Raw genomic sequence first — 12316 nt, forward strand, 5'->3', positions numbered from 1 at the left:
CCCTACAATTAACCAGACTAGGGAAAGCATGCAGACCACAGCTTCTAGAATTTTTTCCAACCTTGAAACTCTGCTTTACTGGGAAGAGGAGTCTTCGGAGAGGGGCGGCATACAAATCTAATTAATAATAATAATAATAATAATAATAATAATAATAATAATAATAATAATAATAGTTGTTGTTATTATTATTATTATTATTATTATTATTATTATTATTATTATTATTATTATTATTATTATTATGAAGAGGAGTCTTAGAATGGAGGAGTTACTGGACATGTTGTAAGCTGCCCCAAGTCCTCGGAGAGGGGTGGCAGATAAATCCAATCAATCAATCAATTTCAAACAATTAGCCAACTGCCTCTTCAAAAAATGGGGATTTTTCCTCCTTGAATTTCTGTCTTACCAGCCCAACCAGATTCGCCTATTTTTTATCAGTGTTTGTATTCCCCCCCCCCCCCCAAAGGCCAAATTTGCTTCCATTCTGTTCAGGTGTTTGGAGTCATTATTCCGTTCTGTTTTCGGACAGTTATCCTGTGGAGGGAAGCCCAAGATCCTTCACAGAATTTCTGCCACACATTTGTTGGGTTGGAAAAAATAAATTGTAATGTTTGTGGAAGATGTCTATTTACTTATAATTAAAGAACAATTTATCTCCAAGTATGCAGGTTGAACTAGGAATTTGTGACCTTTCCTGCCAATGAAGGCAGACTGAACAATAATCCATTTGTTGGCTTCCTGTCTTTGCTTCAGGCAATTTCTTTTTAAAAAAAGAGAAAATGTGTCTGCTTCTTGAACACACTGTGGTTATTATTATTTTTTGTTATTAAGAACCATAATATCTTGCAGTTTTGCTTATTAATTTCTAAGCCATTTTAGATTTAAGCAATTTCGTTGTATACATGGTATACAATAATGAAGGCATTGAACTTTGAACTTAAAACACTTCAGAAGAAAGTATAAAATCCTAACACAGAAATATAATACATTTAAAATTATCATTCTCCTGCAGTAGCTGAGAAAGATGACATTCATGTTTTAATTGCATGATTTATAATCACTGCATTCTTGTGTATTAATAAGAGAAGGGAGAAAAAAAGCACGAAAACTGGTACAATAAATGTAGGGGTCTGTAAAAACAACTTTGGAAGTAAAGCATGGAAAAACTTACTGATCATCAGAATAATATAGGGGTCTGTTAATGATGCTATTATGCAACAAGGTTTAAGAATAATGCTTAGGACAATATTGCACCGCTTATAGCATGTAGTTCTATCTAAAGTAGAAAAAAGAAATATTTAGTTTGTATTTAAAGGAAATTAGGTTATATTTCACACACAATTGTCCAAACCTATTATGCTTTATCCATTATTTCCATTCACAGAATGTAGCTGGAACATTTTCATTTAATTTCAAGTCAAATTTCATTCCATGAAAGTTGAGAGCTTTTAGTCACCAATGGTATATTATTTTTCAGCAGATAAATATTTTTGATATCATGTATAAATTTATCGCAGATTTTACTAAAAATACTATGATCGTATATGGATAAATATAGGTAACATCAGTTTCCATGTTAAAATTCAAGACTCAGCAGTAATAAAATTTATTTCAAATTCTACAACCCTGTAATACTTTTCAAACTGCATGTGAGCTTGGTTAAAAAACCTATTTTACAATACGGATTTTGAGAAGAAGAAGAGAAAAGAGCCTAGCTTTGAGCATGTTAATGAGGACTATGGAGAACAGTAAAATGAATGCCAAGACAGGTGAATTTCAGTGCCCTGATCTCTGTAATTCAACTTGGATATGTTCATTGCAATTGGCCCACACAAATTCCAATACAGTACTGTTTTAAATTTATCCTTGCAATCAGAACCATGTAGAATATGGATTTCACAGTGGAATGCAACACAATTTGGGATGGACAGATTCCCAGACTTACCTGCACCACACTTGCCATCAATCTTCTCACTGAGACTGCAATATGCAACATGCATTAAATTATCTTTCTCAGTAATTTAATTGTTATATATCCTTAAAGAGATGGCAAAATGCCAATAGAAAACTTGGTCAACAAGGCTACTCCAACCAGCCTTTTAAATTTCAATATTTTTAAAAAGGAATCATACCAACAACAATAATAATAATAAAGATGTGTTATCTGTATTCATCAAGAATTTTGATTCCAATATACATAAATAATATTCACATATTTTATATATCCTGCCAGAAAAAAATATGCTAAAGTCTTTTTCTTTAACAGAAGTGGGGAGCTCGTTGAAAGATCCATTTTTAAGTTTTGAAAAAGCTACTTTTATCCCAAAGTGTTGTCTGTGATATCTACCGTAGTAGTGACAAAAATGTATTGCAAAATAAATTTTACTTTCAAATTAACTTTGAAGTGTTCTCTGTTGTCTTGCGTGATAGTGTTTCCAGATACTTGAAGATCAAACGACCAGATTTCACATTTTCAAAGACAGGTGTGAAGGCTGAAAAACTCCTCTGCCAATTCCAGCTTTTACAAAAGATCCCTAAAGAAGCACCATTATACCCAGGTGAGTCTAATCACAGGAATTAAAATTGGTAAAGAATGTCTCTTTACAGGATTATTCTACACTTTTTGAATACTGTACAAATAAAAAGAGTGAGATCCTTGTGAAACTCCAGGATTCATAGACAAATGTTAGTTATTGCAACTTAGTTGAAAGAAATCTTGGCCAAATGATGAATACCATTTGGCAATTTTGTCATGGTGCAAATAACAACTCTGCACTGAATGTTCCGTATCTTAAAGTGACAGATTGAAAGAAGTTGCTGATCCTTTCCCTAATCCATTTACTCATGAACATCAAGAACAAGTGATCGATCCACAGCATTATTGATAAAAAAAAGAGGCAAGGGTCTCAGAGGCACTGGGAATGGTTGCCAGTCTTGAACAGACCAATGAAGATGTTTAGAAATTTCAAAATAGCAGTCAAAGAACTTGAAATTTGGGTGCTATTAGTGCACTTTTGTCGCCTTGCATTGCTTTGCTCATGCCACCAAGTTGGGGGGGGGGGGGAAGCAAATGAAAAACTATCAGGAATCCACATTATTTGGGCAGGACAATGCTTACTACAACGGTCAATCTCAATAGTTGCAGCTTGTTCCTATGGCTGGGATATTAATTCAGCCTTTCAGTCCTTCAAAATCATGCGCCACCTTCTCTGCTGCAAATATACAAAGTCCTTTCCTGCCATGTACTGCACAAATTGGTTTGGTCATATAAAATGGAATTTTTGAATTATCTACATGCTGAAGAGTGCAGTACTTCTCTCATTATTCTGAAGGTCTTATATTTAAACACGCATGTCTTCTCTCAAGCCTGAAATCTGGAGTGGTCCATGTAAACAAAACACAGCTAATGTAGATTGTTCTGTCCTTTTCCTGGAATAGTTTTTATCGATATGCATTGTTTCCTGAAAGTGTCGTATTGGCTAGATGTAAAACTGGCAGGGGGTGAGCTTCTGTGTTAAAAACCCAGTGATCCAAAGGTAAGAGATCATCATTGGAGAAGAGCAGATATAAATACCTACAAAGTAAGAGAAACAAGATCTGTCACTATACATGATACACAAAAGATACCATTGAGACTACATCGAACACTGCATGACCAGATGTCTGCTTGTGCAACAAGGCTATTTTCTGTTTGCTTTCACTATCTCCTCCTCCATCTGAGAAGAGAGGAGACATATGAGGACACTTTCCACTGTTGGCTATTCTAACCCCTTAACTATAAAATAATGCACATTGTCTAATTAATGCAAGTATTATAATTAAAATACAGACATTCATTTTCCCTTTGAATAAGATGCCTTATCACTCATGTATTGTAAGTAGGGGCGGGTTCCAGTTGAATTTTGCTACCAGTGCGCATACGCGCATGCGTCCCACCGCACGATTTCACTTCTCCACATACTCAGGACCACACTGCAAGCCAAAACACAGCTGAGGATCTTCTGAGGAAGAATAATGGTCGGCATTAAGACGAGGGTGGGCAGAAGGGCTTCTTACAACAGAGAGGCACCAGGGAGGGGGGGATTGCTGAAAATTGCATCATCAGTGGGCTCCTATTGGTGTGGCAATCTGGACTGTATGGGTAGGAAACCATCTGAGTTACTAATTTTGCACTAATTGCTACTGATGAAGATTTAAAGTATTTGCAATAGTACATTAACTTCTAAATAATCACTATCCATGCTACCAAAATGAATCTTCATTTATAATGAACATCTACAATCTGTCAGTGAGATCCTATTCTTGTGCTACAATTGGTAAATTTTCTATTGACGGAGCCAAGCTTTTTCTTCAATTCTCCTGTTCTGCAACATGCTAAAATTGAAATAATATGTCAAGAATTTCTAACACACTTGCACAATTTCCCCTTCACCCCCTTCTGGCACAATTGCAATATCTGTGTATTTACTATATTCATCTAGGGCTAGGCAATTTCAATGTGTGATATTATGAGATAGAGCCAATACATTTGATATAATTCATTCTCACCCTAAAACATCTGATGGCATTCTCAGAGAAATTATACAGGATAAAGGGCATCCCTGTGTAAGTGTTGCAGAATAGATTATAATTCCTTTTATTTGGAGGGAGAAAAAGTAAAAAATAAAAGGGAGATAGTAGACATATGCACTGGCAACCTGATCAGATAAAATCTCCAGCAGTGATAATATCCAACAGTTTATAGGTGGCTGAAATGAATATCAAAGAGAAAAATCTACTTACTTTAGAGTTTCAGCAAGAAAAAAGCTTTGTTGTACATCATCATATGTAGGAGCTGAGGAGTAGACATCCTTGACCCCGGAAAATCCACCACTCACTCGGCAGTATTTATCAATGGCCTTTAAGTGGAAGAAACAGAATGAACGTTTTATTGGCCAGCAATACAAAGTTGGATGTAGTTGATACAGATTCAAATAATCTAGATATTATATACAGTGGTACCTCTACTTAAGAACTTAATTCGTTCCGTGACCAGATTCTTAAGTAGAAAAGTTTGTAAGTAGAAGCAATTTTTTCCATAGGAATCAATGTAAAAGCAAATCATGCATGCAAACCCATTAGGAAAGAAATAAAAGCTCGGAATTTGGGTGGGAGGAGGAGGAGGAAGAAGGAGGACAGTCGTTGCCGAAGAAAGAAGGTAAGATGAGGAGAATCAAAAAAATCCAAAACTTTAAGGCTTAGGAAAAAAAAAAGAGGGACTCTGAGGCGGCGAGGAGGAACACGTGCCTCCCATACACCCGGCATGAGGCTACCTCCCATGCACTGTGCCAGAGAGAGGAACCCAGGCGGGCGAGAGGGGGGAACCTCCTGCTCCTTTGACCGAAAGGCGGCTGCTGCTACCTGCTTCCTCTTCCTTCCCATGCTGAAGGGCTCCTTTCTTGTCTTGCCCGCTCACTTTGTAGCCGGTGCCTTTCCTTCACATTTCCTTCCGTTTGCATTTACAATGGTTAAAATGTTTTGTAATCATGTGATCACAATTTGCAATCTTCTCAGCTAAAAGCAGCCAATTGGGAGACATTGTGATACATTCAAAATCATGCAATTCACTTAATGTCGCCCCGAATCCTCAGAGAGGGGCGGCATATAAATCAAATAAATAAATCAAATAAATAAATCAAATAAATAAATCAAATAAATAAATATTGGTCATAAAATTGGGTTCAATCACGTAATGACTTTTTTTACTACTGTATCGCTTAAGCAACCAACATTTATAAACTACCTGTGTCTGTAAAGCAATAGCACCCTGGAACACAAGTTTCACATTTTGTACAGGGCTATTTTTGTATGCTTGATTCTTTACATGAGACAAATAATAACTCAAGAAATAAATTATATAGAATAGTTTTGACTATTTGCAACAGAATAACTCTCTGAAAATGGAAAAGAACTGAGATTAAATCTGGCATTAGGGAGAAGCATGAAGATGATAAAAATCTGAAAATGGCCAAATCCAGCTATGAGAAATATAATCCAAGAAACAAATCCCCCTATGCATGCCCATCAGGGATGGGTTTGTCCCACTTTGGACCAGATCGCTTGACCCATTAGCGACTCACTGGTGACGTAATGTTGGCACCACGGATCTGGTTCTGTCAGTGCTGGTCTGGGCACATCACCATCTCTTTTTCTGAATTTTTGCCAAATTTTCCTGTATTTGGATTGCTTTTCCTCCTTCTCTGCTTTTAAAAAAACATGCCCGCCCCTGGGTTAACACTGACCTTTATTTCTTCACCCGAAGCATAGCTGATCATCTCCTCAGCTGTGTTTCAGGCAGAATCCACCTTCTGAGAATGCGCAGAGGTGAAATTGCACGAGGGGAAGTGCACACGAAATTTCACGATGAGAAGTAAGTGGAACCCAACCCTGATGCCCATGGAAAATAAATAATTGCCTGGAATGTTGACTACACTTTCATTCACAGCCGCCTCCCTTTCTTTTCATTGGTGGGTCCCAGAGCAGAGATTGGAGGGGGGGGGATCCAGATATTGTGCCCTGCTTCCTTCCCTAACTTGATTATTTTGTATTTTTCAAAATTTCTTGAAGCATTTCTCTTCCAAAATTATTAAACTGAAGATTAACTGGAATTTAAAACAGCACTTTTATACACAGAGAAGCTTCTTCAATAATAAGGACTAGTCCAAAGTCCCTCTATTATAGTATTTCTCAACCAGGGTAACTTAAAGACATGCAGATTTCAACTCACAGAATTTCCCAGCCAGGATGTTCTGTTAAAATGCACTAAGATTATCTCAATATTCCTTTCTATAAAGTATCAAAATGCATTCAAACCCTTTTTCTGCAAAGCAGCCTATATTTGGGACACTACTTCTGATTGTGAGGGAAATTTGATCCTGGCTATCCTTCTTGGAAAAGCCTTGAAGCACCCTTTTCTTGTGGTGCAGCTGCTAAGTTACATCCTGAACCAGCCTCCATGAAAAAATGTATCTAATTTTTATATTAGATTTTCATTTCAATGCTCATTTTAATGACTGAATGCATTATTGTAAGGCAAGGTTCCCAAACTTGGCCACTTTAAGAGTGGTGGACTTCAACTCTCAGAATCTTCCAGCTCTTAAAGTGGCCAAGTTTGGAAACCTCTGTTGTAAGGCAAACTTTAAATATTGCTTAAATGTAAGATAAAAAAATATTCTGTAGGCAATATTTAAAACTGGAAATTGAAGTGTTTTTCCCCAATATTCTAAGTCATCAGATTTTTTTTAAAAGCCATTTTTCCTTAGATCTCCACTAACAAAGAAGGAACATCTAGGGGAAAAAAAATGAGCATCACATTTTTGATTTCTTATTATGCACAATATGAAAGTTGGCAGGTAAATTCTGTGAGGTTGTATTAGAAGGCTAGTTAATAATTACCTGTGCTGCTTCCCAGCCCCACTGTCTGTATTTAGGATCATGTGTGAATCGCCACATATACCAGTATGTCTCAATCACTTCTGGTCTTAATATGTAGTATTTTTCATTTTGCCGCACTGCTACTGCCTCTAAACCTCCATCAAATTTGAAAGCTTCAGGTCCCAGTTTTAAAGCTGCAAAAGAAAACAAAGAAAAATTAATACGGCAACTTCTTACATAACAACTAAGTTTAACAATTCTACTCTAAAAGAAACAAGGATGTATGATCCCAGAAATGGTTATGATGGTTCTTATGAATCTAGTCAGGTTTGTAACACCTTAATATAAATATAAATCCATTTCATAATTTTAAGCATATACATGGTTGAAGGATATTTAAGAAGTATTTAACATACTCTAAGATTCATATCTTAGGGAACAATAAGTGAACAAAGAACTCATATATTATCTGTTTTCTAGCCACAGCCTTGAAAAAAATGGCACTGTATTAAAAAAAGCTATTATGTCAACATAACTTTTATGGAGGAGTGAGCAGCACATCACTTATTCCCAAAATGTATCAGTTTCACTATATGGTTCCTTTCAAACTCTGAAATTTGAGCCCACTGAGTGGAGCCCTAAAAATCCCCTTCTCCTCTCCTAAAGAAAGCAAAATCTTACCTTAGTGGGCTGGCTTGGAGAGGCCAACCTGACTTTTCTCACTTTCTCTGCACAGAATTTAACTGCTAAAGGAGATATTGCAACTTCTTCTACTTGAAATCTTGGGAAGTGAAATACAGGTGCCATTCTCTCTCTCTCTTCTTTAGCATATTTTCCTGGCAATTTCATGAATCAACTCCCACAAGGAGATGTCATAGTATCAAAACTATCAACAGTCTTTTCATATTTAGAAGAATTGGGAGGGGGGGAGAATGAGGGCAAGGGCCAGGGAGCTAGCTAGATCATTACTACCTTATTTTCCAAAAAATAAGATCCTGTCTTATATGTTTTGAACCCTGAAATAAGCGCTTGGCCTTATTGCCATGCATTCAAAAGCGCAATTGGACTTATTGTCAGAAGATGTCTTAAGACACAGGGAAATGATCAGAAATTAACAGGAAGAAATTTCCTACTATTCTGGCTTCTCCTGTTACAGGAAATTATTACTGGCTATGCTCACAGTATTTGTTACCGTTCTCAGAGTTAGTTGAAAAGAGAAATGGTGCCGGGTTTTATGAGGGGTTGTGGGAAATGAGAATTATATTCAATACATCCAGCTACATACTCCTTATTTAAACAAAAATACCTAATTTAGGAGCTGAAACCTCCTCTTCACAGAATTCTGCTTCAATTGTACCTTATAGCAACTGCAAAGGCAGTTCTCAGGAATACACATTCAAAACCTAAGATAGGCAAGGATACTTACTTGTCCTGTCATAGGATTCATGGCATGTATGTGCAATTTCTGCTCCAAGTTGTAGGTAATGTCCAGCCTTCTCATCTCTGGAACCATCGGCTCCAAGGGCAAACATTCCCCCAGCAAAACATGTGAGATGGCCCATCTTCCTCTCAAGGTGGCCATTTTTCCATTCCCCAATAAAAGTTAGGCCCCCATTAGACTTTCTTATAAGATGCTTCTCTATGGCCTGCAATGGAAAAACAAAAGTTTAATTAACATGACAGGTCAAAACATCTTTTCATTCTCTCTTAATATTCCTCCTCCAAGACACCAGATCTCATGAAGTTACAGAACAAGAACTGTACAATTAGTCTGTTTCTCCCTCTCTCCATTGAAAGAGAAGTGGGGAAAGAAAAAAAAAATAACTGCAAAACACTTTCACAGAAGAGTTAAGCACTGAGCTCCTTTTATACTTTCCACATGGAAAAGTGATGACCACTACCTCATTCCTCCATTCCTCGCTCCACTTTTTCTATTAGCAACTTTTTTTGAAGCAAGTGTGTGGGCGCTGTGTGTTTAACGTCAATTGGAACTATTTTGGACCCAACTTTTCTTCATGCCAGTAATAACTAAAAAAATGCAACAGACTGAATCAGGCAATTCATGCCTTGGCCTAATTTTCCTGCTTTTCTGGATTTTTGTTGTATTATAGCCCTTTAAGTCAATGGCCAGAGAGAAATCTGGTGGTTTCCATTTTTTCCTTAAATTTTTGCAAAGGCGTGTGTTTTTGCCCAATTTAGCAAAACTCCTGGCTTTCTCACATTGTTAATAAAAGCACAAATTACTGTCAAAACTGTCTTTTTTTTCCATGGCTATGTATGTCCAAACATTCCATAAAATAAAGCTTTGACACATTTTTTCTGTTATTAGGTCCCCTGAGGAAGCGAGAAGAGAAAGCAAACAAGAGTTTTGTGATTTACACAAAGAAACAAACAAACACAAAAAGTACCTCCCTTTGACTTCATTACCTGAAAGGGGCAGGGGTAGACATCAATTTTGTGGGTTTGTTTACTGTTCGTTGGAAGGTAAGAACTTCCATGATACCTCTGCTAGGCAAGCCAGACACATCAATCTCAACCACTGCTGAAACTCCTATGTCAGACCCTCTCATAAAATTTCACACCTAAGATCATCCAACACACCCACATGGGCGAAAGACTTTCCTCTCTGGGCATCCCTAGATCAACAAAACCTCATTTTGCATATCTGATGCACAATCAAAGTCATTATTACTATAAATACTACTACTCTTTGTGTTCTGTTATTGTGACCACCTTTGTCAGCTGATTTATGCATTTACTTTGCTATCAAATAAAGTCTACATCCACTTCATGCAGGCATCCTGTGTTCATTTACCTGGCCATGGAACAAAGATGAATTTCTTCTAACATCTTCATCTCAGCAACATGGAAATAATCAAAACTGCCCTTTTAATTTGGATGGGGAACTATCATATCTTCATTTCCCCCCTAAAGATTACAGGGATATGGGTGCAAGTGACAACATATTGCTGTCTTGGAAGATAAGGTAAAGGAGGTGCAAACCCATTATTCTTAATTATGGAAGATGTGTAATTCTTACAATGGACTCATATATGAGGACAGTGAACAGAACTAAAATGTCTTTCAGACGATAAAAGAAAATCAGAGAGCAAGTGATTTCTGTAGGCAATTTCTCCTTTGCCTGAGCCTTCCTCCATCAGACCCAGAGCAAAGAGACTAGATAGGAAGAGATTTATTTATTTATTTAATTAGACTTCTATATTATCCAATCCCAAAGGAATCAGAGCAGCTTACAATAAATAATTTCAAGAAAGTAAACTGTTTGGTTTTATAGCTGTGGGGAAAGATCAGGCAAAGGAGAAGCTGATTATCATTATTCTCCCTATTCTCTGGCATTATATGTGATGTATATGCACATATGAACTGGGTTCCAGGAACTTTAGCATGAGTCCAGGTAAGAACGTTCAGGTAAAATTACAAAAAAGGAGAAGCAATAAAGCTTTTAATGTGGAAGTAAGTTATAGACTATGAAGCAAGGCAGAAGATCTAGATAATTCCTCCAGAACCACATTGAGGAAGTTTCAGGGATAAGAGCTACAGTAATGATGGGAATCTTTCATTGCTTGGATATCCATTGGATGGATAGCCAAGACAGTAAGGCCCCAAACATTCCTCAGTGATCTTACTGCCTGGCCTACTCCATAATGCAGAAGATGAAAACAAAAATGGTTCTCTAAATCTTAAAAGAGAAGGGTGAGCTGGTTGGACAGGTAAATGTAGTGAGAACCATGGGAAGAAGCAATTATATTATTTTGGAGTTCAAGATACTGCAGAAAGGTTTTTGACTAAGAGTTAAAACTGACAAATAGAGAAAACAGTTAATGATTAAGGAAGTATATCAGCTAAAGCTCTCACATCCTCTATCAATAAAGAAAAATAAATTTGCTCAGTAATATAAACAGATTTAAGATTTTTAGATGTTTACATCAATCATATGGGAATTGGCTTCTGTACAAAGAAAATGGATATGCAATCAAAAGTCTTATTGTTTTTAACAATTGAGCAATCTGTCTCAGAAAGTACTGGATTTTCCTTCAGTAGAGATATTTAAAGAGAGTTTGGCTGGCTATTTTTCAGGGATGTTCATAATAGTGGATTTTAGTAGATAGATGAATTCTGATTTCGCTCCCCTTTAACTTTCATATTCTATAATTCTATGATATTATAACTTGGGTAAAAATGAAAAGTTATTTGCCCTTAGTAGCCAAGAACAAACCAAATAACCAATCTATATTCAGCTAGCTGACTATGGGCCACATATTTTCTTCAGCATACCTTACAACACAGCATAATTTTATTTTAAAGAACAAATGAGATGAAAAGCTACATATGCTACCCTATACAGAAAGGAACAATAAATTTCAGCAAACTGAATCGCTTAAAACTAGAAATGAAAACTCTTTCCATTAACAGAAATTCTATATTATATTGTAACAACAAACAAAATAATTTCCATATTTTCAAATAGATTTCCCTGCTTATAATAAAATAATCAGTACACTTGCTGATTAAAAGATATTTGCTGCTGATTTATTAATATTACTTTAAATACATGTGTCAATTTTAAAATATTTACCATAAATCTATCATTTGATGCATTGTTCATCCTTCCAGAGTTATTGTAAGTATTCTAATAAGAATTTTTAAATGGGCTTAGAACAGGGCCACCCAGGCCCAGTAGTCTGTTCAAAACTGAGCCATTTGAGAAATGGGCAAACACATGCATCTGAAGCTCTGCTCCATTCACGCAAATGGAGCTTTGTGTGTGAGAGCCCTCTGCTCTCATGAGTGGGGCTTTGCACTGGAGCACAAGCACCCTCCGTGTGTATGAGTGGAGCTTTGTGCACAAGTGTGAACACCCTCCACTCTCACACAAAGC

The 12316-nt window shown here is 36.6% G+C and overlaps 1 protein-coding gene across 1 annotated transcript in view; it reads right to left on the reverse strand.

The window, feature by feature from the left end:
• Positions 1-2147: 2147 nt before the first annotated feature.
• MAN1A2 (mannosidase alpha class 1A member 2) overlaps positions 2148-12316 on the reverse strand; it is a 45815-nt gene continuing 35646 nt past the window's right edge. Inside the window, exons 10-13 of the mRNA XM_070741971.1 lie at positions 8843-9062; positions 7438-7610; positions 4786-4901; positions 2148-3577 (exon numbers count right to left, since the gene is read on the reverse strand). Coding sequence (XP_070598072.1) covers positions 3445-3577; positions 4786-4901; positions 7438-7610; positions 8843-9062 — 642 coding nt within the window. The 3' untranslated portion in view covers positions 2148-3444. The remainder of the gene's footprint in view (positions 3578-4785; positions 4902-7437; positions 7611-8842; positions 9063-12316) is intronic.

This window comes from Erythrolamprus reginae, chromosome 2, assembly GCF_031021105.1.
Source record: "Erythrolamprus reginae isolate rEryReg1 chromosome 2, rEryReg1.hap1, whole genome shotgun sequence".
Classification (NCBI taxonomy): Eukaryota; Metazoa; Chordata; class Lepidosauria; order Squamata; family Dipsadidae; genus Erythrolamprus; species Erythrolamprus reginae.